Genomic DNA, 25901 nt, shown 5'->3' with positions numbered 1-25901 from the left:
TACTCATAATTTTAACATGGAAAATATGTACCTAGAGTCATATTCTTACTTATAGAAAGAGAAATAATAAAAATGCATGCTTCAAAAATTAAGAGTATCTTTACCCTATCCTAAAATTAATTGAATTAGAGATTACAACCATTTATTATTAGTTCTCCTTTTTAATATAAATTAGATTGAGAACAATCTACAATTATCTACTATATCTACTATATATAAATGAAACATCTATATTGAATCACACAAAGCTAAATTCCAAAAATGAAACTTTTCATAAATATATTTTCTGTTGCCATCTATACGTGCAAAAGAATTTTAATAGAAAAGATCTTACACAATTTTTAAGTTTTCATATGAAAAAGACAAATTAATGCTACATTAAAAGAGCATTTGGGAGTCTTTTGAATTTGCCAAAAAAATATTAATTAATTTTATGGAAAAACTTTATTATATGATAGTTATAACATGAGTAAATTAAGCAAGCAGACTTGAAATTGGATTTTTTCTCACCTATCTAATTATTCTTACAAATCAAGGGATTATTTTATGAGGCTGATTGGAAACGAAAGGAAAAAACAAATAAAAAAGTTTTAATTTATCTCCTGAATAGATAAACTATTTGAAATTAAAATGAAAGAGGATAAATGGATAACTGTATTTATTCATACCTTTCATCAACTTTTATGATAAAATTAATTCTTGGTATGTATTATTTTATATTTGTACTCTATCTAGTTAATACTTGTAATTTTACTTTTCTACTTAATATAGCCAAACATTAACGAATGCACAATAACTACATGAAACAATCATTTGACAAAATGTCAAAAATATTTGTCATATAATAAAACTTAATTTCAAATTTTTTTATTTTTTTTATAACCAATAAATATTTTTAATCCATTATTCTATATATATATATATTATTTATATTTTTATTTTCTATACTAAACATGAATCTTATATACCTACATGCTAGTATGACAAAGAGACGTAGATAAGTACTTTGGGCTTGCTTCCTAGACTGGGACGGCGAGGTCGATGAGAGGCACTCCCTAGAAAGCGGTGATGTGGCGAGCGACTATTGGACTGGTCCACTGGGCCTGGTCCATCTGACGATCAGACCCCTCTCCCTCTCCCCCTTCTCCTCCATTCATCTGGCTTGCGGTGGATAGCGGGGCTGAACTGCAGAGCTCGTAGAGCTTGCGAAGCTTAAAAAATCAAGGCAGAAATTTAGAGTTCACGAGAATGATTGTAGTGAATACATTGCTGAGACACGGGACTGCTTTTCTGTGGAGCCATCAGTTGTTATCGTCGCATCAAGGTTTGTCGCTCGCTTGAGCTCAAATACTCACAAAATTTTTCTCCACCATCATACACAATTGATTCAAGGAGCGACTTTGCTTTTTGATCGCAATATTTCAACGGTGCTGTTTATTTTGAAGCAAGTTATTTTGAAGGAACGTTTGTCTTAGCTTAGATGGCTTTTGTTTCCTTCTTTGGAACTCCCACAGCTGCTTGCTGGATTCCATTCTTTCTTTTTCTTTGTTCCTTTGGCCAACGGCACGTAAAATTTTTGATGCAGCTATTATCGTAGAGACTTGAATTATGTCCTGTGTATTCTGAAGCAGCTTTGTAAAAATTGATAAGAGTATCAGTTTTGCTATTATTTGCGATGAATTTGTTGAAAGGACTCTGTTTTTGTTAAGCTATGGGCTTTCAGACTTTCATATAGCAAGAACTGTGCCATTTCGCAGTGTCTTCCCTTAATTGGACTTGAGACATGGATCCTGCTTTGTTGGGATTGGAAGTGTAAAATCTTTCTTGTTTTTATATTAGAGAAAAATCCTATGAATTCTAGCAAGGTATACAAGTATTGGATGGAAATTTCAGTAACAAATACCAGCCAGAGGCTGGCTGTTAGCAGCAAAAGAAAGGGTTACCACCAATAAATGAGACTCTGCATATCGCTTGTCTGGCCACAATGCCTTCAAGTAGTGCAATATTGAACTGCTGCCAAGTTATATAAAGATAAAACCTGGCGATTTGACATGAAGTCCAAACTCTTGTATAATGATGCAAAGAATTCAAATTGATTGATCCTACCCATAGAAACTAAAAATTGAAAAGTTCTAGTTGAATTCTTGTATCAGGAACAATAACTTGCCAGTTTCAGTAGTACCAGCATAATTTAGGAATGATTTTTCATGTTGTGTCGGCTAGATATATGTTAAATGGAAAGCAACAATTACTGACACATACATATACTTCTTGCTCTACAGAACTCCTACACTTCGTTGCTTTATAGGTTTATTGAATATCGGATGGGTACATGGTTGGTTGGGATACGCATTTACTCCCTCTTCCAGATATAGTTGTGCATGAGTGTGGTTAATAGACATGGATCATACTGCTGAAGCCTGAAGGCTTTTCAAAGCTTTACAATCCTTAGCCCTTAGACAACATTTTTTTTTTTGTGACCAAAATTTCCTCGACTCACATTGTTAACTTCTAGCAGGAGTTCAAATGGAAAACAGAACAACTGAATAGGAGCAGAAATCACTAGATGACAAGGGTGTAGTCGAAACATATACTTTTAGGATTTCATGAAATTTTTTGATGAAGCAGAAGGCTGGTCTTTGATATCTTGGTCGTATCTAGTTGTCTTATGGTAGTATGCTAGTTCTTGAAAGTCTCAGGTACATTTTGGACTGTAATTATATGAAATAGGAAGCCATGGAAATTCTACATGTATAGCATGATTTTTGAATTCCTGCATCACTAGATTAAAATATTAACATAATTCTATTAGGGATAAAGCAAAAACAATTTGAAGGCCTTGCTTGCAAAGTAGTGGTTTTATTACTTGCAGCTGCCTAATCACAACTTAACTTCGTTATGACATGATCAGATGTTTGCTGTTATAAAACTTGAGCTGCATTTAATCATATTTTTTGGCTTTGATTTATGCAATTCACAGTTTTGAGAATTTACATTTAATTATGTTCTGATGCCCTGTTATCATGCTTCTGCATCTTAATTTTTTTTTCAACTGTTGAAGGTCTTTTTTTTCTCAAAACTCTTTTCTGATTTTGCAAAAACAAGAATTGTAAGTGGTTTTCATCATTCGTTATGTCTTGATCTTGCTTCCTTAAATGGATAACTCGTATATGACCAGGGAGGAAGTCTAATGTCCTCTTTTCTACAAGGAAATCTCTGCCTGCTAACGTGTGCAGTGTAAGTGCTACTCTGCATTTTATTGGATTGATGCTATTTTGTTTGGGTTATCACAATTTGATCAGCATTCTTAATGTAAATAATTTGGCATTTCTTCTTGTAGGGTTTTGGGCTACAATTTAGAGCCTTTGCATTAAGGAAATCTGAGAAGAAAGAAAGAAACTATTTGAAGTTATCCAAGACTAAAAGTAAAACTTTGCAGCAAAGTAAACAACTTTCTTCAGAAGACACTGTGGATTTGTCGGATAAGATTCTAACAAGAGATGACAATACTTGTGACACTAGTGTTGAATTAATTAGCAGTAACTTGAATGAAAATGATCTAACTGCACGCCGTACTAGAGGTGCCGTTCTTCAAGCTTGCATTGTCAGCTCTGGCCTGATACTTGCTTTGGGTGCAATAATTCGACAGGTGGTTTTTTCACTGTACCAGAATGTTGTAAATCACTGCACTTATTAGCTGTAGGGATGCTCGTCATCATTCCTTTGGACAACTTATGAAAGAATATGCATAGTAATTGAAAGTAGTAAGCTAGTATAAAAGATTTTTATATTTCAAAAAGTGATGCTAAACTGGAACAAAGATAAGAAAATGGTTTCTACGTATGATAGATGTCAATAGATTTTTGCAATCTTCTTTTTGGATAAGTGATTTAAACTAATCTATGATAAAAAAAGGGGCATTCCAGTGCACGAGGCTTCTACCACTGCGAGGTCTGAGGACGGTGAGATGTACAAAGCCTTATCCCCACATGCGGAGATGCTATTTCTATATTTTAAATGCATGATGCCCAGTCACAATGGAGCAACCGTACCATTGCATCAAGGCCCAGCCTCACTGTAAAGTAATTTGTGATGGCTTAAGAAATTTAATATCCTCCATATTATCTTACAAGAGGAAAGGAATAATAAAAGCAACTATAACCTCTCTCTTCTCTCTTTCTCTCTCTCCTCTCTCTCTCTCTCTCTCTCTCTCTCTCTCTCTCTCTCTCTGTAGACCCCACATACATTCGTCTAGTAAACAGTTCATAGTTGTATGATTCTGAGCTATCAACCATGCAGTTGATCTTACAAGCAAACTGATAGGACCCAGTTGTCCGGACTTGGCACTGTATGTTCATGCATTGTCTAACATTTTACTATATTTATGAGTAAACGATTACTTTTCCTTGCCTGTTTTGACATTCAGGCCTCCCATGTTGCATCTATGGAAGGGTGGGCAATTTTTGACTCCTATACGGAAGTATCATGTAAGCTTTTATGCCCTTTCATCCTTCAATAGAAAATTTTAAGAAAAAATATTCATTTTCTCACATTTTCTTTGTAAATGACTTATGTGACTTGTCATCGCCTTGGCATATTCAATCTTTTTAGTTTAAAAAGCCACCAATGGACCACTGCTAGTTGTTTTAGTTATGATACATGCCGCTCCATCAGCCTATTTGGTTGCTAAGGTAGGGAGCAAACCATGACTATGCTAAACTAGATTAATTCCAGGTTTCATGTTCTCTTGCAGATTGATGGCACATTGCCTTCTCACGTACTCCAGTTCGTTACCATACTCGTAGTTGCTTGCTCCGTTAAATGAATCTTAGGATTCTATCCTCTCGATCCATAAGCTTTGTGTTTACCACAGCCATTTTTATATTATTTTTACTGTTCTGAATTCAACCTATGTTAAAGGTTATACCGAATTTTCTTTTTTCCTTGCAGGAAAGCACTTCTGAGTCAATTGATCCATCCTTCCTTCTAGATACTGGATGCTGGCCACAATGACTTGACCTGAATAGGATCTATTTTGCATGCCAACTTACACATATCATTGTTAAGCTATTCAAACACTTAATTATACATATCACTGTCAGATTATTCAAGTTCTATATATAATCATGTTTGTTTATTCCTATACATATCTTATTCACGTCCATGGTTCATTGTTTGTGCAAAGCTTTTCCTCTACCTGACTAACTTGAAAATTATATCTGTTTATGTGACTAATTTTTTTTGATGTTTAACTAACATCTGAGGAAATGAATACTTTGCGCCTTCAGATTTTAAATATCCATGCTTGCATGGTATAAAAATGCTGCATCAAATGTTTGACCTTCCTTTAAGTGTATGAAGTATGGTGGTTAAATTATAGGCCAGTGGTTTTTATGCTCTATTTCTTTTTTTTTTAATATGCTCAAATGGGCATTGCATACACTGTTGTTTCCATTTTACTCTTTACAGCATTGTTGATTGTTTCATTATTTGAGCTTTTGTTTTCTCTCTTTTTCTTCCACCACTTGGTTTGCTACAGTTGGTTTTGAGACGTGGCATATTGAATTAATCATAGGATTGGTTATATTGATATCATCTTGCCGATACATGCTATTGAGGATATGGCCAGATTTTTCAGAATCCAGCAAAGCTGCCAACCAACAAGTATGCATGACATTTACCTTTCTGCTTTCTTTTTCTTTTTTCTTTATTTTTTTTGGCGTTAACATTTAAGTGTAAACTAGAAAAGCACAACTACTTTCTTGATTGATTAATACCAGTATACTAATATCTAATCATTTATCCATTAAAGAAGCATAAAGAAATCTCTAGTGCTTCCATTTAATTTTTTTGAAGAACATATCTGAACTTTTGCACATCACAACAGAAAATTTGTATATCGTTAAAAGAAATAACAGAACAAGAAAGAAGAATTTCAACTTTTCACTGATTACTGCATGAAAATCTGATGAAGTTTCAGTTTTCTAAAGCTTTTCAATTTTTAAATTACAGATCCTTGGTCCGCTACAGCCTTTGGATTATGTTATTGTGGCATTTCTGCCTGGGATCAGTGAGGTAGTCATTTTTCAGAAAATAATTCAGTTTCCCCATAATCAGCAATTCAATGTTTGTATCTTTTCATAATGTATCATCTTTGACAATTGTATAATTTTTTATCTGTTTTACCATGTAATCCATTTTTCCTGTCCTTCCATGCAAACTTTCTAATACATAGCTGAAGCTATGATTGACTTGTATTTTTTTTGGTTCTAAACTTTACCCATATTATATTTTCATATCACATCAACTTATCATATCTTAGGAGCTGCTTTTCCGTGGGGCACTGCTGCCACTCTTTGGCCTTAACTGGAAAAGTGCCCTGGCAATTGGTGCTATTTTTGGAGGTCTTCACTTGGGCAGTGGCCGAAGATATTCTTATGCAGTCTGGTAAATAGTTATGCATCTCAAAGAGCAATTCTACAGAGATTAACAATAGGTAGAATTAGAAATATGAAAAATTCCTTCTGAAGTTTCTTCCTGGAATCTTGATGTCTTGGATAAGGCCAAGACAGGGCTGAGCTCACGATGGGCATGTGTTGCATCACACCCATTGTGCACCCTCACCCCCTCCCACCAAATGGCAGGAGTAGCATTAAGTATATAATTCTAAGCTGGCCAATTTATCCTTGCCCTTCCTTATGGTTCAAAATTACTAGCTGATACTTACAGAATTTCCTCCAAACAATAGCTCAATTAAATAATTTAAACTGCTTGTTGTATTGCGAATTGTTCAGGGCGACATTTGTTGGCCTTGCCTATGGTGTAGCAACAATTATTTCCTCAAATGTTGTGGTTGCAATGATCTCGCATTCGTTAAACAATCTTATAGGAGGCCTCCTATGGCGCCTCACATCCACTCCACAGGAGAAAAATGAATAATTATATCATTCCTGGTAAGACCCTTTTACATTTAAAACACTACTGTATACTATTTTCTATGTACTGTATTATATGTTATTTATGTAAATACTCTGTCATTACTCTGTTCATTTCCATTTAAACTGGACTTATACTCACTTACACAGCAGTGCTTTTCTCATGTCATTGGTATTTTTTGTTTAGGGAATTATGAAGCATTGTTATCTTGGTCCAACTTTCTAATATAATCCATATCATTGTCCTTGGTGCTGTACATGACAATTTATTTGTATTTCCTTATATGGTTACCGCAGAGAGGTTGTTGGACAAACAAATCCAACCCCTTCTATATTTCACCCTAATGTTCTACCCATTTTTTCCAAACTATTAAGTCTGCCCTGCTTTAAAGATGAAGCTTTTTATGTACTAGTTCAGCTAGACTTTTTTTTTTTGCTTTATGCAAGACATCACTGAAGTCTCTCAAACATAAAGGCTGTTCCTTATATAAAACTTTCTCATCTTTCCCTTTGGTCTAGAACTCTTTCCAAGTCTAATAGTAGAACCTTAATGATTGCTTCATACCACCTACAAAATCTTTGTAAATGAAAAATTTTTGTGAAGCGACTTTTACATAAAAGGTTATGTCATACATTCATAGGCATTACTGTGAGGCTTCAAACACCCAAAAACTGCACCTGGAAGTTCCAGTAAGATGGTGGAATTTCATATTGATATCATGATTCGGACCATCTTAATGAGTGTTGTGCGGAAAAGCATATCCCTTTGCTGGATGCTTATCAAATAGCCACTTGTATGAAGGTACACAGCACTTCTCACAAAATGGGGGAAATTTGTGGATATTACAATAGCAGCAAGCTATATCACAGTTATTATTGCAACCTACATGAGGCAAGATAAGCTCAAATGTTAGTCCGCACTATATGCATTTAAGTATTGAAGTTCGATATATTCTCTCATGTACATTCAGCATCTTTACATGGACATTTTGTAATAGCAAACTGAAGGCAGAAATCAATTATATAAGAAGCAAAATTATGAACATCTACCCAACTAGTGTTTTGTAAGCTATCATTTTACCTGTACATTTTGACACTCAAAGCATGTTAGTTATATTCATATGTGACTTGGTTTTCCTCGACACATTCTGTAGCCTATTAACTAATATAAACAAAATTAAGGAAAATTTCTTTTTTTTTTGTGGGTGAAACTGAAAAACAGTTCCTTTTGCAGACCTAAGCATTGATCATAACAGGAGGATCCACAGGACCATGCATGATGGTGGAGCAAAATTGACGGATGAGTATATTGTTACACAGGATCTGCCTGATATGAGCGAAAAATAACGTGCTGGAATGTTTTCATTGTTTGTTGTAAAATTGATGCAACAAATTGATCTGCATGTATCTGTACCATCTGTATATACATCTAGCATATGCACCACCTGTAGACTACAACTATGAAAACCTAGTCCCTTGTTCCTTTCTTTTTGAATCTCATAAAACATGACCTACAGGGCTGCCACAGTGCAAGCTCGAAAAACTTGCTGAGTTAAACTGCCTCTACTCATGATATTGATTGGAAAACTCCTGTTATGTAACTGGCTTAACGGATGAGTATATGATGTTATCTATCAATTAGAACTGAATTATAGCTCTTTGGTTTAGTGTTTTATTGTTGGTGATTCTGTTGCAGGATATGGTAATCTTCCTTCCATCAATCTCCCTTTCCTTGTGCCTTTATCTCTCATAGTAAAAACCTCATCCATGGGACCATACTGTAATTAGCCAGGTACTAAGAAGAGCCATTATGATGTTATAATAGCATTTCATTTAAAACTTTGGTGGACTTTTGAAATCTGAATGCAATTAGAGATTACAAAGATAGCAAGAATCTTTAATGCTGCAATTTAGATTATAAATCAAGTGTAAGAATATTGCATACAATATCATTTTAGAGGAGGAATCAAAACCAGGAGGAAAGTTGCAAGGTGTCTAATTTTTATTCTTTGATTATACACAAGTATTCCAACATTCAATAGGGCTAAATTAAGACCGACATACATTTCATATAGCGCCCCACCTGCAGCTATTTGAACTGAAAAGAAAAGAGGTATCAAAGCTTGGGGTGAGCCCTGGCTTGTAGCTTTGTACCAAGCTCAAACTCGTAATCCTCATCACATGGCACTATTGTGTCAGAAATAAAATGATGCAAAATATGCTTGAGCTATGATGACTGCTCACCAGCCATGGACCCCCAATTGTGGAATTCGCCCACTATTTGATGTCTCATATTACCTTTTTGAGGGGGAAGGAGGTACCCATCCTCAAACCCATGACAAAGTTATCAAGTAGGAGAGGTCCTACAAACCAAGGTAACAAGGACAGCCTGGAAAGTCGACCATACCTGACCATAAAACTTCAAAGGGTGAAGAGATGGTGGAATGTGATTGAGTTTTTTTGCTTGGATTTGACACAAACTTTTTTTTTTCTCATTTTTCAGTTCAATCGCCGTTTGAAAAATCGATTACTGTAAAAAAAAGATTCTGAAGTGTCCATTTATGTTAGCTTCTTGTTAACATGATGAATCAATCAGCCACTGTATTTATCTATACTTTTTCCATCTCAAACCTAATTAGCTGAAATCTTGTCCTCAGGTGCTTCCAGTTACTTTAGAATGCCAAGATCTCAGTCCCACACCTCCTCCTAGTTGTTCCTACTTTAGTTGCACCTACTAAGGTGCAAGCACAAGCCAACTAGAGTACAGGTCCAAAACCCTTGCCATATCAGGGAGTGGCCACATCCTTGTGTTGCATACATGAGACAATATTAGTTTACTTGCAGGCTGCATGTTCTGGAACATGAATGATCGATCAGAAAGCATTATTTGTTAATTAATTCCAGCAAACTTGCTGGCTTGTCAGCAGGTGCAATCATATTGTGTCCTATTAGATGGTAAGGATTTATTGAGAATAATGGAAGCTGAAAAGGAGATAGCAGATTCGGAACTTCCGGATTGAAGGAAGTTTGGTTGCTTACCAGTTATGACTACATACTGCGACGCAGGAAGCTCCTGAGGTTTAATTTGGTAATGGCGCTTAGGGGGAGCAGTGATGGAATCCACGCTTACTGGTACAGCGCAAGACCTGAGAACCAGGAAAAAGAAGAATGATTGAGCTGCATGAATTCATTGCAACTGCCTTAACCACACTTTCTGAAAATTATCAGGCACTTGGTGTTTGACCTGTGGGCTATCATGCGGGTTTAATGGTTTATTTATAGGTCTGTTATTCTTTTTGGTCTCATGTTGTAGGTTGAATTTAGGAAGGAACAAGAACTATTTCACCTACTTATCCCTATTTGCCATGTTAAAATATTTTCTGGTATAGATCTTGTGACATCTATTTATTATCCGGTATCCAGTACCAATGAAAACAACAGTTTTCTGGTATAGATCTTGTGACATCTATTTATTATCTGGTGTCCAATACCAATGAAAACAACAGCAGCACCGGTCAGGTGTGAAGTAGTTGTTTGTATTTTTACTTCTTAATTCTTCAAAGATTCAGTGACTTTTTGGTCAGAGAATGGGTTGTGGCATAATGGTTTGATTTGGCTAACCCAATAAGGTTATTTAGGTTGGAAATTAAACTTATTATTCTTATTCCAAAGTGGACAATTTGATTGGAGGACTGATCTTTCATCTTCAGGTTTGCACTGGAACCAGTATAACCTGAACCTTGATTAAGCTATACCCGAAACTGTGCCTGAAAAACCCAGGTACGCATGCAAATCAACCAAATCAGATCTGAAATGATGTCCAGCCATCTAATGAAAAAGAACAACAGCAGAAAATTTCATGGCATGGTACTGTTTCATAGCCATCTATACTACTGATATCGACAACACATGGAATGGAAACTAAACATACCTCAAAGTATTATTTTTCTCAAGGACAGCATACTATGATTCAACTTGAATGACTATGCCATTGGCAGACTTGTAAAAGCACACCCAGAATAGCAGGAGAGTTTTCGTCAAAGTTAATTAAGAGACCTTTCAGAGTTCTATGAATATCACAGATTCACACAAGATGCTTCTTCATGATATAAATACAATCATCAAAAATTTGGAACTATTGGTTCTAACAAAAATGGCAGGAAAGACCAGATACCAAGTACAGTTTTGTGGTCATCTACTAAAAAATGATTGAACTCTAATAAGCAAACGTGACAAATTTCAACCATTATAGCAGATTTTTTCCGAAGGTCACCAAAATCTTTATCCTCAATCCGCTCCAATTTATCAAGATAACAGACAGATAATAATGATTCAAGAATTTCACTACATGCTGCCAAGTCGTGAGTTAAATGAAAAACATGAAAAACCATTTGACAGAGCACGAATGAGACGGCTGAAAGCTGACAGCAGCAGTTAAAATTACAAGCCTTTATTTCTTTTAGTACAAAACAAGCAGTAGGAACTGCAGCAAGACACAGTCATTCTTTGATTATTACTGACACAGACAGCAGTTCAGAGAGTGGCGAAAACATCCCAATATGGAGATCTAAATCTAGAAATGCAGGAATATGAAAAATTTACTCGATTAATGTCTACTGAAGTTGGAGCTTTTTAATTGATTCAATTTGCTCCGCAGGGTTCAATCCCTTGGGGCAGGCATAAGCACAGTTCATTATAGTGTGGCAGCGATATAGCTTGAAATGATGGCTTGAACTCATTGTTTATTGCCTCAAGACGCTTCTTTATGTACCGGTCACGGCTGTTCTGTATCCACCTGCATGACAAAGAAGGGGAAAAAATCTCACAGGTGTCAAAGATTTTTATAAATATATGAACATTGGTAAATCTGCTGAAATTAACAATCAGGTACGATAGAAAACAAGCATAAATGCAAGCAGATTTTGTTGAGGTTGCCACAATTGGAATTGATGATAGAATACCAGGAATTAAGTGGGAAAAGATCAGCAAAAAGTGCGTGAAAATCAGAAAAAACACAAGAAAAAGAGCTTGTATTAGCTGGTCTCCAGGCATTTCTACCTCTTAGCATCCCTTGGGATTCAACATATTCCCCAGGACATTTCCCAGGAATTTGTCTGCTATGGTAAGACAATATTCGACCCCATACTAGGATGACATTCAAGGCTAAAACCCAACAAAATGGTTTGTATGCTAGTAACTATAATATTTGCGATGTAAAGACATTCTTTCACATAGTTAAAGGACTATTTAAATGAAGGCAACGGATCCCCTCCAACCCAAGGGCCTGTTTGGGTAATCCAGTAGGATTGGGCTGAATTTCCTGCTGGATTCGTAGATTAGGCTGCCTATTTAAGCATGGTTTATACCAACCCAACATCTCTCAGCTTGAATCCTGTGAGAAGAAAAAAGAGACCTCCATGGTCCTTTTTGCAGACAAACAGACCCATAGATTGGGAATTAGGCTAGGACTTGGACAGGCCTTAGAAAATACGGGCTGGGCAGGCCAACAGGCCCGATTCTTGCAGGATATTCTTGCGGGAATATCCAAACATACCCTAAGTTGCGGAAAATTCGTACATGGCAGACTTTGTTTGGGTACAAAAGAATCTGGGAAGATTCTTTTTCTATTCATAACCACCTTCCCTGTTGTATTAGTGGGCCATAATTGCACAGCCAATAAAATTTTGCAATGTATCCCATTGTCACAATGTCCTACAGCTGGGGTTGTAGCATATTGCATTCCTGAACAAATAATAGTTACGCATCAAAAAATTCCATGCTTTTAACTTATCACTTTATCTAAAAATTGAACATCATCCTCTAGTGCTTATATTCCCATTCGGTGTCAAACTGCAACTCAAATATCATAACCAGATCAGTATGTGCTGCAGGATCAACCTGTACACTTCTGTGATCTTCCCCAGATGAAACATATCATATAACTGATACAGTAACAATGTGCAAAAAGACTAGCATGCTCTTCAAAGTCTGCATGCAGAAACCACAATACAAACAAGAGAAATAAATGATAAAGAACACTAAATCCTTTGATATGTTATTTTTTTAAATTATTGCACCATCCTGCCGATCGAAAACCAACAAAATCTACACCTGGCCCACCCTAATGGCCCTAAAGTCCTATTCTAGCTCCATTCGACTTGGACCCTATACCTTTGCTTTATCCTGCAGTGATTCGACCATGAGGAGAAAGCTTCAAAAAAAGGAGTAACCACCCTCACTCTTCTTTTGACCTTGGCCCCACCTCAAAGATTGCCCGTGTCATAATTCCTCTAGGACAAATCAAGATGGCAGATTATTTATTTCAATTTAAGTGAAATATGTTAAGAAATTTTTCTCATTCAATTCTTTTCCAGAGCAGCTCAGTGAATGTATAGCATGCTCAAGTGGACTACAGACACCCGCTGATTTTAGAATTATCCTGTACAATAGCAATGGCTGCAGAATAAGAACATCGAAGACACAACGCAATAGTTTTCTCCTTCCAATACAATCAATTATGTCAAAGTTCTAGTAACACAAACTACAATAAATATAATAAAATAAACCCTAATAAATCCCTCAAATTCTAGATATCCTTTAGTGATCTATAACAATCAAAATCGTCTCAACTCTCAAGACTTCTTCTGATGACTTTCAGACATAAATAAAATGTCCACTAAATCAAAGATTCTCTAATAACCACCAAATATAGAACTCATTTGTTGAGATTCAGAAGTTAAATGCAAAATAAATGGTATCTATAATGTTTATAAAGGACTGTTCATTAGATCAATTATGTCCATCTCACTCCAAACATTTAGAACTATAGTGACATGTTGGAATGGACAAATAATAAATAACAAATAATAAATTATGATAATTATACTTGCACCTACTACACACAATTAGGGGTGCGTAAAAACAGAGATAGCCAGTTCGCATCATCTGGACGACCCGTAATCACCCTTACTTGGAAGAGATGCACTAAACCTTCAGGTTTTAATAGCTTGACCAAGATTGGGTCCTCGCTACAGGGAGTTGAAATTCGAATCTCCACTTTACCTCAAATCTAATCAAAGATAATCCAGATTGGTGTATCAACCACTACTTGCCTTACAATGCTAGTGCTCAAATATCATTAGAATTTGTATCCATTAGACTGAATTTAATGCCTTTGAGAAGCATCCCTTCTCGACAAGCACAAAACAAATAGAAGCACATAGCTCAAATACATGAACAAATGAAATCTAGCTAGCAAATTCTAAGATAACATTGTGCTTAGAGAATTATAACCACAACAATCCAAGCTTGCTGCAACTATCCGAAGTCAACATTACAAATCCTGGTTTGCAACTAATTCCTTAGTTTAGGCTATCTGTGGTGTTATTTTAAGCTTTTCCATATCTTTTGTCAGAGTTTCCAGCACAAAGAAATGCAAGTCCAATGGTTTAACCAATGTTTTGGATAAGACTTCCATCACATGTTTAACGACCCCTTCTCTACTCTTAAAAGAAAAACTGGTCAACAATTTTATCTTTTTACAAGGCAATCAGTCCATCCTACTACTCTTGATACATACCAAATTCTAATAACACCTTGCCCCAGTCCCCTAATCCCCACTCTCACCTATTTTCAGTCTTGGTAGGACCAAAAAATACCCAAACAGAGCCATGAAGTCCACTTATGAAGTTATGGGACAAGGAAAAAAACTATAACCTATACTCCTCATATTATATGGCCAACACCAAAAACACAGCTCAACAGAACTTTCTGCCTCGATGTCTACACAAACTTGAAGAGTCTCTTGTCTATCTCTGGTACAAAGGAGATATGTCAAAGAAAGCCACCAAGCTCCTCATCACCCATGGTTTCTCTCAAGATCACCCAAAGCCAAACCACTCTTATTCCAAGAAACAATATAGCAAACAAATGTGTCCTAGGATGGTAAACAATTCATGATCCATTGCAAATTTATTCCCACATTGCTAGACATTGAAGGCCAAGAAACAAATCCTTGGAATTAGTTCTGTAGCTCTTCCATTGTTCCAAAAAAAGGCCAAGTCTTAAATATTCCCTGCTACAAGGCTTCTTTTAGTATTTATTAGGACTTAGGAGGAAGAACCTACTTCTCTGTTCTTTCCCAACTAGAATTAACTAGCTTCTTACTATTTCAGTCATTTCCCAGTCCCAACCAAGAAATTACACTAACTAATTTAACTTATATTATGTTCCTCCTAAAACAGGAAGCACTCAATCTCCCTATTCTAGTGTATTGAAAACTATGAAATTTGTGATAGCAAATCTGATAAATATTGCATGTTCCTACTTTAATAAATATGGCATGTTACAATGGAGAACTGGCCATGTTCTTAGACTAAAACTCAAGAGCAACAGTATTTTAGTCCTAGTTTCAAGAATATTTGGACATACTAGCAGTAAAAGCCATGAAGCACCCTTCTTGGTAGGCTAATTTCCATCAGAGCATTGCATGCTTCTCTACGGGAAAGGACAAAGATCAATTTATTTGAAACATCATCTTCATGTTAGGTGCAAGCTTTTGGAGTAGACAAGGTTATTTAACAGGTCTGAATAACAAGCGCCTCCAAAGGACAATGTGAAGCTACTAATAACTAGTGACTGGAAATTGTTCAGTGAATCATCATGAAAAATTCACATGAACATACTACATATGACCAAGCTGCCAAAAAAATCTTGGAGCTGTTCAAAGAGATATAGATGTAACCCAAGGCTAGGATCATGAATTATAGGATGAATGATCAGATTTATGGTGTGCCCGAGCCCCACAGGTGCTCCCATGTATCTCGTGGGCAGTGAGGGATGGTCGCAGGATTGATGTTGTTGAGGACAGTTGGATGGCTGGATTGCTGCTATCCAGATGGCCTACCATGTTCGACCCGGCTACAGTAGCCGGTTGCAGAGTGTGTGATCTTCTGGTTCCCGAAGAGAGTAGATGGGATGTTGACCAAGTCCACCTTCTCTTTGGTGATGCCCTAGCGTAGAGCATATTGGCTACACCCCTACTCTTAGAGCGGACGGTTGACAGGAGGGTATGGAGCCCGACTGGCAGGGCGGGAATTACAATTAGGGATCTCCAGACTATATTGGACTCGGGGCCCAACCGTCAGTTGGAGGGCCATTGGATCTGGCGATTACGAGTCCATCCACGGGTGGCTCTATTCCTGTGGAGGGTGGCATAGGGCATACTACCTACCAGTAGGGTATTGGCTCGGAGGGAGATTCGCCTACCCGTCGACTGTGAGGGTTGTCCGGGGAGGAGGAGTCTATTGGTCACAAGATGTGTTGTTTACTTGCACGCGAGCAATGCAAGTTTGGGGCCTCGCCTCGGCTCATCGACAGTGTTTCACTTCTTCGGAGACATTCCTACACCAGTTGAGGAATTCAGCTCGGAGACCCAATATGGTATAGAGGGGGTGGTATAGGCATATGTGGCATATCACATATGGCTGGACAAAAATGCGCGGATTTTCGATGGCCGAGGGTTCTATCCGAGATCGGTCGTGGACAGGGCCTTCGCACATGTAGCCGAGCTGGTGAGCGCTATAGTTGTGAGCTCACCTAAAGGTGACAGGGACATCTGGGGTTCCTCTTTGGCTCTTACAGCGTCTAGGCATGCGATGATACCTTTGGTATCCTGGGAGCCCCCACTTCCTAGTTTTCTCAAGGTGAATTTTGATGGCAGCATCTCAGAGGGCGGCAACAGATGCGGTGTGGGTTTTGTGATCAGAGACCACAACTCCAGGCTGATTGCAGCTGGAGGACGGCGTATTTTTGATGAGTCTGTCCTAGTGGTGGAGCTGTGTGCGGCATGGAAGGGCTTCGTTCAGGCCAGAGTGCACCTGGGTGCTCGACGGGTCCTTCTTGAGGGTGATTCGGCTACAGTGGTCGACTGGATTCGGAGCGGGCGTGCCAGGACAGACTTGCACCCTCTAGTCTATGATATTTGTCATCTTGTGGGGCAGTTTGACTTCTTCCGAGTCTCGCATATCTTTCAGAAGGCGAACAGTGCGGCGGACTGGGTCGCTTCCTTTACAGCACATCATTCTGGGATCGTCGCATAGGGGGTCTTGGAGCATGTGCCGATGGCACTAGAGCGTGTTTTGTCCTCTAATTATTCTAGGCGTACTCATGGCATGTAGTGAGACGTTGGTTCACCAAAAAAAAAAAAGATGGGCAAGAAGGAAGCAAATGAAAACATTGAGTTCATAACAGCCATATCGTATGCAAGGACAGACTTCCGTTCAGCAATTTGCGATAAAGCATAGCTCTAATTTCACATGCTTACTTCACTCTCTTCTGAACAATTTAAGTCCTAGAAAATGCCCAATATACATTAGTAAATGACTTAATATTGCGCAACAAATCTAGATCATAATCTGAAAAATATGATTCAAGTAAACCACCTATAATCAATTCCTGAGATGCCCTAAAAAATTTTAAAGACAGATAGAAACTTTACTTTTTTTACAAAAAAAAAAAGTGGTTAGCAACTAAAACTTTGAAGGCATATTCTACACATATGACAAAGTGATTAACACAACTAAAACTTTAGAAGGCACTTAAGCAACAACAATGAAATGCTTCCAAAGATAGAGAATTATCAAATAATATATCAAAAAAAATTAAGCATCTATATGGATTAGGATAACGTAATTCAAATGGCTTCTATGACATGACAAGAAAGGTTATGATGTGAATCCGATCTTTTACATCTTAAAGGAACAACAGCTTGAGGAATCAAGAATATCTTTTTTTTTCAGTTGATTATTTTGTTAACTCTAATTGATAGATCATAGATCATCTATATTGTCTTACGTTTCTTCGAAACTACAATGAAATTTATCTTTTCTTGTAACCTCTAAGTCAAAATAATTGAGAATATTAAAGTTTGATCTTTTTACATTTAACAGTGTTGGGGATTGAAGTAGCATACAAATTCACTATGTGCAGCAACATGGTTTAACAAATAAGAGAGGGTAAGATCAACACCCCACAACACACCCCACAAAGGAAGGAAAGTAGAAGCTACACAAAATTATTAACACTAGTGGCACCAACCTACATCTCCAACTTCTCCACAAAACACAATGTTTGCAAGAGATTGCTAGTACTAAACATGCATCTACGTCAATGTCATCTATAAATTCATTTTGCATTTCACTTATATCAAAAAATAGCTCAAGTCTTGAAGTAGAACTACCATCTCAGTGCAGACTAATTGAAGAAGGTGATCCATTGTAAATACTAGCATCAGTATAAAACATGACTACAGTAAAGTTAGCAAAATCATTACCATTTTTTATAATTAAATCAGGAACAAATGGACATTCATGGCTACCAGTATAGAAGCAATTTACAGTTAAATGTGAAGTTTATCATTTTTAGTGGTGCTATAGTGATACAAAATATATCACATGAATCGATATAAAGCTTAGACATTTAAGTAGATATATTAACAGCAATAATCCATTTTACATGGACACAGGAATTTGTGTTCAGTAAGTATACATGTTTAAATGTCCAAGATTTCCAAAATCTTACAATTTCTTCTTACGGACCTATGTTGATTTGTCACACCAGTAGTCTAACACCTGTATCCATCTATCCACAGGGTCCACGACTCCACGTGACATAGGCAAATAATAATAGCACACAATAGTGGCCACTCCAAAGTCCATCTCATAAGAAAATGGGTTGTGCGTATTAAGTAAACCGGCAAAATGCAATCTTTCAGAACATGTTAAGAAGACCTTGCCATTCAATCATATCTTTCACCGGCTCAAAGTTTCTGTTCATAAACTGATTTCATTGCACGATTGCACACGCATGCATGCACACACATGCACCCATGCGCACGCATGCACACGTACGCACCCACCCATGCACACACGCACGCATAAAGCCCCTACACATGCATAAAGCCCCTATAGATGCCAATCAGACCAAAAAATATTTGCATTTTTTTCTTTTAACAAGATAACATATAGCACCACCACTTAATAAATCACTGATTAGTGATCTCGCAGGTTACAAATTAACATTACCACATACTTACACATCAAACAAGAAGCTTATCACTTTCCACTTTCAACTGACCTATTGACCCACCAATAAAAATAACTCACAAGTCCAAACATCAAGCAATGATATTCAAAATCAGTCAAACAAACACCAAATTTCAGCAATCATATAAACCTATCATCAACCAACAACTTATAGAAATTTATTACCAAATCAAAATCTTTATACTCTATCCACATTCCTCTACTAGCAAAAATCATAACACAAGAAGCAAATCACCACTATCCATGGACGCAACAAAAGATAAACATCAACCAGACACCCAAATACCATGCAAATGATCACAAAAGCCGCCAATCTATAACAGCAGGTCCGGCTCATAAAACAATCAAATAAATAATAACCGTCAATAAAAAACTAATTTTTCCAGCACTACCAGTTAAAATTCGATCAACCAAAACCAAACCAGTCCAGATAACAAAACCGGAAGAAAAGAAGGAAAATGAACAATTCACCATCAGAAAAATCAAATTTTTCCATCGATAACAGTATAATTCACTCAACCGATATCGAACAAACACAAATCACAATAGCTAGCAGCAAAATCAAATGAAAAGAAGGAAAATGGACAGTAGCACATAAGAAAAATCTAATTTTTCCAACACTAACAGCTAAATTCCAATCCAACCCTATAAGCTACAAAGAAAATTGAAGGAAACGGCACAAACCTGTGGGCATGGAGGAGAGCCGCAGGGCCGAGATACGACTCGGGCTTCCATCAGTAACTAGGGCAGGAGGTGCTGCAGCAGGCGCATAGAATGCACTCGTACATCCCGTCCAGCTTGGTCCGGTCCCTCTTGCTCTGCGGGATCTCCTTCGGCGCGTCCTTCTGCTTGAGCCAGGGCTCCACGCTCTTGTACTGGCTATAGAAGTTGGTCATGTCGACCACCAGATCCTTGATCACGAACATGTGGGGGAGAGGCGTGATGCTGGTGGCCGAGGAGGGGATCCTCGTGAGGCAGACGAGCCCGTTGTCGCCGTCGATGTTCATGGCGTAGGATCCGCAGATGCTCTCGCGGCAGGAGCAGCGGGAGGTGAGGGAGGGGTCGAGTTCGTTCTTGATCTTGATGAGGGCGTCAAGAACCATGGACCCACACTCGGAAAGGTCGATCCGGGAGTCCTGGAGGTAGGGTTTGGAGGGATCGCCGGGGTTCCAGCAGTAGATGGAGAAGTTATTGGTTCGCTTCGGCTTGTCACCCTCCGCCTGAAAGGATTTGGGCCTGCGCCTTGAGAAGCCTCGCCGCCGGGGGCGGCGGTGGAGGCGCGGTGGAGGAGAGCCCCCGCGGCGGCCATGGTCGAAGAACGGGAGGGAATGCGCACGGAACTGGGAATCGGGAAACGGGAAACGAGAAGGCGCTTTGCGGCCGACAATTGCCGGTTTTGGAGCAGGTGACCTGGCAGAGCGGGGCCCATTAGAATCTTTATCATGCATTGCGCTAACTCCACAAAAGATACGATAAAATACAAAATTATTTGAGGTTGGATTATAATTCTATTGACTTATGAAATATCTAATATTAGGTTTTATATATCCAAAAATTAAATTATGTCGGTTTGCACCAATCTTTTTAAAAGATGTTTTACATTTTACAAAGTGATATGAATCAAGAATTCCTATTATGGTTAAATACTTTCTTCGATGTGCAATATCTGTTGTAAATTAGTGAAACTTACTGGACTACTGTCATATTCTAGTTTTTAGAAATTGCTGAATAAGTCTAAGTTTGTTTTAGCCTTCAGTTTATTTAGGAGTCAGTTTAAATGTTTATAATCTTTGTTTGTTGAATAAGTTTAGAAGCACGTTGGTGCTCTCAATCTTTTTAGTTGAGATTTTTTAGGGATCTTTTTAGTATAAATAATTGTAATATTAGCAGAACAAAGGGACTTCAGCTTCCGTTAAAAATTTATCTCTGTTCTTCTCTGAGTAATAAAATTTTTCTCTACTAAATTGCTTCACTTGATTAGTTTTTTCTTCTCTTTAAATTTGTTACAGGGTATTAGTGCCAGATTCCTACCAAGTGTTTGATCTTATTACTCAGTAAAGATGAATGGTGGAAGTGGCGCCTCTCATACCTCTGTAGAAAAGCTTGTTGGTAACAATTAAGGTTATCGAAAGCTATGCATGGAAGCTTATCTACAAGAGTAGGATTTGTGGGATCTTATCTCTGGTGATGAAGCTGTAATTCCAGATGAGACACCCCAAAATGCTGAGTTGCGGTGGAAGTGGAAGATCAAGTGCGGCAAAGCTCTATTTGCTTTGCGAACTTCGACTAGTAAAGACTATATTGAGCATGTTTGTGATGTAACATTGCTAAAGCAAGTGTAGGAGACACTTGAACGGTTGTTCACTCAAAAGAATACGATGAGGTTGCACTTGGAGAATGATCTTGCTGGGATGACTCAAGGTAATCTTTCAATTTTAGAATATTTTCTAAAAATTAAAACCTTGTGTGCTGAAATTTCAGAATTGGATACGGAGGAGCCCGTGAGTGATGCATGTTTGCGTTGTTATCTTATTTGTGGACTACGAAAAGAGTTTATGCCCTTTATCTCTTCGGTACAAGGGTGGGCAAATCAACCTTCGATCATTGAGTTGGAGAATCTGCTCTCTAATTAGGAAGCTTTGATGAAACAAATGACCAGTAATAACAAACAACCTCTCTCTCAAGTGGAGGATGTTCTTTACACCAAGGACCAAGGAAAAAAGAACTCCTTTAAGCATTCTTCAGGTGATAGCAAGCAGTCCAAAAATGAGGGGTAGTTCAGAGGAAATTCAAAATGTTGTTACTGGTGTGGAAAACTGAGATACATAAAGTGCGATTGTCATGTGAGAATTGTGTGTAATCGATGCAGAAAATCAAGCTATATTAAACCAAATTGTCGTGTCAAAATTACGAAAGTAGAAGCAAATGTTGCACATGAAAATAGTGAGTCTGAACAACCCAAAGGGGAGCATTGCTTATCCATTGAAGCTATTGATCAACCGACTAATGTGACTTTTGTTGTGCACCAGACCGATGCACAAACAGAAGCTAATATTTTCATAGACTACAGCAATAAATGGATCGTTGATTCCGGTTGCTCTCATCACGCAACGGGAAATGTTTCTTTACTTTCTAATGTTTGTCCGCATTGAGGGAAAAGAGCCATTGTGACAGCTGATAATTCATTATATCCTGTAATAAAAGGACCTTTCAATGTCAAGGCAAATATTTCAAATGACAGAGGTGTTTCTCTCAAAGATGTTTATCATGTTCCAGGCTTAAAGAAGAATCTCACCTCAGTTTCTCAAATAGCCGATTCTGGGAGGTATGTTCATTTTGGTCCTGATGATGTACAGATTCTTTCTAATGTAAAGCACATTGCAGCTGATGTTTTATTTACTGGGAAAAGAAAAGAATCATTATATGTTTTGTCTGCAAGTGATGCATATGTTGAAAAGACGGGATAGAATGCAAATGCAACACTCTGGCATGCTCGGTTAGGCCATGTTGGTTATCAATTGCCGCAGAAAATCTCCACAAAGAAACTTCTTGATGGAGTTCCTCTCTTTAAGGAAATTCATCATGATGTGGTTTGTCCTAGTTGTCAATACGGAAAATCTCATCGTCTTCCTTTCCCGAATTCAAAGAATATAGCCTCTACTGCACTTCAGTTGGTCCATTCTGATCTCATGGTGATGGTTGTTGTGGACGACTTTCCTCGGTTCAATTGGGTATATTTTCTGGAACACAAATGTGAAGCTCTCTCCAAATTTATTCAGTTCAAGCAGCATGTGGAGAAAGAATTTGGGTTGTAAATAAAATGTTTGCGCACAGATAATGGAGGAGAATACATGTCCGATCAATTCTTTGAATATTGCAGGGAACATGGGATTCAACGTTAAATGACTTGTTCAGAAATTCCACAACAAAATGGGATTGCTGAGCACAAGTTGGTACATCTAACAACTATGTGCTTGTCGTGGTTGCATGCAAAGAATCTTCCGAAAGAATTGTGGGCAGTAACTATTCAGTCTGCTTGTCATCTCCTTTTGAAGCACTATATCATTGCAAACCCAATGTGAGTTATTTTCGAGTTTTTGGCTTAGTTTGTTATGTCCATATATCAAAAAGTAATCGGACTAAACTTAACCCGAGGGCAAGGAGTTGTATTTTTGTTGGTTATGACACTCACAGAAAAGGATGGAGATGTATGGATCTAGAAACAAAAAAAGTTGTTGTTTCCCGTGGTGTGGTGTTTGACAAAGTGTCATCACATCAAGTTGATGCATATGCGGACAGAGGCACAATTAATCTTACACCTTTCTTTGGTGATGCTACATCCAGTGAAAAGGGGAGCAATATTTCTCCAACCGAGGAAAACATTCAGCAACATGAGACTACTAAGGCTGCTATTCGAGAGTTGTCTAGACAAAGAAAGCAACTTGAATATTTAACTGATTATTTTAGTTAAATCATTGCTCTTTTTGTCCTACTTTCTTATAGGAGATTCTTGTGAAAATGAGCCTAAATCCTACAATAAAGCTAAAGGTATTTTTGAATGGGAAGAAGCAATACAATACGAAATATCAGCTTTAAACAAGAACTGCACGTGGGAGCTTGTTCCGAAGCCAAAGAACACTAAATTAGTTACTTCTAAATGGGTTTACAAGTTGAAGAAAAGGGTTGATGGCACTATTGACAGGTATAAAGCTCGTCTTGTTGCTTGTGGTTTTTCTTAGCAATATGGTCTAGATTACGAGGAGACTTTCAGTCCTGTTGCTAAAATGGTGACGGTTTGAACTATTATTTCCTTGGCTGCATATAAAGACTGAAAATTGTGGCAACTAGATGTGAAGAATGCATTCCTCTATGGGGAGTTAGAACGTGATATTTTTATGGAACAACCACAGAGATTTATTTCTAAGGAGTTTCCTGATCACGTGTGCCGACTCAAGAAGGCATTATATGGCCTCAAGCAAGCTCCACGCGCTTGGTATGGTAAGATTGCTCAATATCTTGACTTTTGTGGTTTTAAGTCTTCAAATGTAGATCCAAGTTTATTTATTAAGAAAACATCCTCGATGTACCCAATGCTCCTTCTCTATCTGGATGATATGATCATTGCCGGAGATGACAATGCTGAAATAACTCGTCTTCAAGATGCCTTGTCCATTCAGTTTGAAATGAAGAGTTTGGGTGAAGCTAGCTGTTTTCTTGGCTTGGAAGTTGAAAAATCGGATGGTTATTTTGTCTCTCAAAAAGGGTGCGCAGCAAGTTTATTGAATCGTTTTCGTATGGGGGAGCCAAAAGCTATGACAACTCCCATGGAACCTTGTCTCAAGTTAACTAAAGATGAAGGAAAACCACTGGAAGATGCCACACTTTTTCGAAAGCTTGTTGGTGGTTTATTCTATTTAACTATCACAAGACCTGACGTTGCATACTCTGTAGGTGTCATTTCTCAGTTTATGGACAATCCATGTGAAGGTCATTTAATTGCAGCAAAAAGGATTCTTCATTATGTAAAAGGCACTCAAAATTTTGGATTACTGTACAAACAATATATACTTTTTTTTTGAATGGTTTTGTAGATACAGATTGGGCTGGTGACGTGAATGAGAGATGCTCCACAATAGGGTATTGTTTCACTATAGTTTCAGCCGCAATCTCGTGGTGCAATAAGAAGCAAACTGCTATTGCTCTTTCAAGTTGTGAAGCTGAGTATGTAGCAGCTACTATGGCCACTCAAGAGTGTCTTTGGCTTAAAAGGCTCATTCAAGAAATGATTTCTGCATTGGACTATCCAGTTACGATTCACTATGACAATGAAAGTGCAATTAAGCTTGCTGAAAATTTAGTGTTTCATGCTCACACAAAACACATTGAAACACATTATCGTTTTGTTCGAGAAAAGGTGCTAACTCAGAATATTCAGCTACAGAAAATATGAACCGAAGATCAAGTTGCTGATATATTTACCAAAGCTCTTGCCAAAGCAAAGTTTGAAGTGTTTCGAAGTGCTCTTGGCATTGTTGACAGTAAGTTTGCACTAAGGGGGTGCGTTGCAAATTAGTGAAACTTACTGGACTACTGTCATATCCTAGTTTTTAGGAATTGCTGAATAAATCTAAGTTTGTTTTAGTCTTCAGTTTATTTAGGAGTCAATTATTTGAATGTTTATAGTCTTTGTTTGCTGAATAAATTTAGAAGCACGTTGGTGCTCTCAATCTTTTTAGTTAAGAATTTTTAGGGATCTTTTTAGTATAAATAATTGTAATATTAGCATAACAAAGGGACTTCAGCTTCCATTAAAAATTTGTCTCTGTTCTTCTCATAGTAATAAAAAAAATTTCTACTAATTGCATCACTTGTTTAGTTTTTTCTTCTTTTTAAATTTGTTACAATGTCTTCTCAAACTCCTGACAGTTTTATGTTCTTGTTGACTTGGATTTGGACTAGGCCCACATCCAATAGTTTACCCAAAATAATATAACATTTTCACTCATATCTCAGTTTTCTTGTAGAGCTTGATAATGATGCATAAATTTTAGTTGCTGTACACGGTTCATATAAGCTTACAAAATGTCAATTAGTATCCATTAGTAGTCTCCTAAGCTAATACCAAGATATTTCGTGACTGTACGGGAATCCCTTATCATTTGCATACATTTTATACTTATGCAATAAAAGTTAGTGGTAGTACCTAATATGCAGTAGTTGTATATAGTCCTTACATGCCTATACAAGGTCAACTAGTATCCAATATTAGTTTTTAAAACTTATATCATGATATTTTGTGATTGTACACAATTTTTACATGTTCATACAAGTTTAGTTAGTATTTGTTATTAATTTTCTTAAG

At 37.4% G+C, this 25901-nt stretch overlaps 1 protein-coding gene and 1 pseudogene across 5 annotated transcripts; one reads left to right on the top strand and one right to left on the bottom strand.

Moving 5' to 3' along the window:
- The first annotated feature begins 998 nt into the window (after nucleotides 1-998).
- Nucleotides 999-8584, top strand: LOC103711607 (CAAX amino terminal protease family protein). 4 transcript variants are annotated; one of them, XM_008797826.5, is made up of 9 exons: nucleotides 999-1324; nucleotides 3179-3237; nucleotides 3341-3649; nucleotides 4427-4487; nucleotides 5540-5664; nucleotides 6013-6075; nucleotides 6323-6447; nucleotides 6795-6953; nucleotides 8170-8584. In XM_008797826.5, exons 1-8 carry the CDS (start codon nucleotides 1249-1251, stop codon nucleotides 6937-6939), a joined length of 963 nt encoding a protein of 320 aa, XP_008796048.2. In that variant the 5' UTR covers nucleotides 999-1248; the 3' UTR covers nucleotides 6940-6953; nucleotides 8170-8584. The 4 variants fall into 4 exon arrangements, with proteins under 4 accessions (XP_008796048.2, XP_008796050.2, XP_008796049.2 ...); XM_008797828.5 differs by lacking the exon at nucleotides 3341-3649; XM_008797827.5 differs by lacking the exon at nucleotides 6323-6447.
- A 2759-nt stretch (nucleotides 8585-11343) lies between these two features.
- LOC103711606 (succinate dehydrogenase [ubiquinone] iron-sulfur subunit 1, mitochondrial pseudogene) lies at nucleotides 11344-20526 on the bottom strand (annotated as a pseudogene). The gene is made up of 2 exons (XR_015977200.1): nucleotides 19724-20526; nucleotides 11344-11730 (listed from the first exon to the last, which is right to left on the bottom strand). The product of XR_015977200.1 is annotated as a succinate dehydrogenase [ubiquinone] iron-sulfur subunit 1, mitochondrial pseudogene (transcript).
- Nucleotides 20527-25901: the final 5375 nt, after the last annotated feature.

The sequence above is a fragment of the Phoenix dactylifera genome, chromosome 4 (assembly GCF_051530095.1).
Source record: "Phoenix dactylifera cultivar Ajwa chromosome 4, Ajwa_hap1_PhDact_Kaust_v1.1, whole genome shotgun sequence".
Taxonomy (NCBI): Eukaryota; Viridiplantae; Streptophyta; class Magnoliopsida; order Arecales; family Arecaceae; genus Phoenix; species Phoenix dactylifera.
This window is presented reverse-complemented; position numbering and strand designations above follow the sequence as displayed.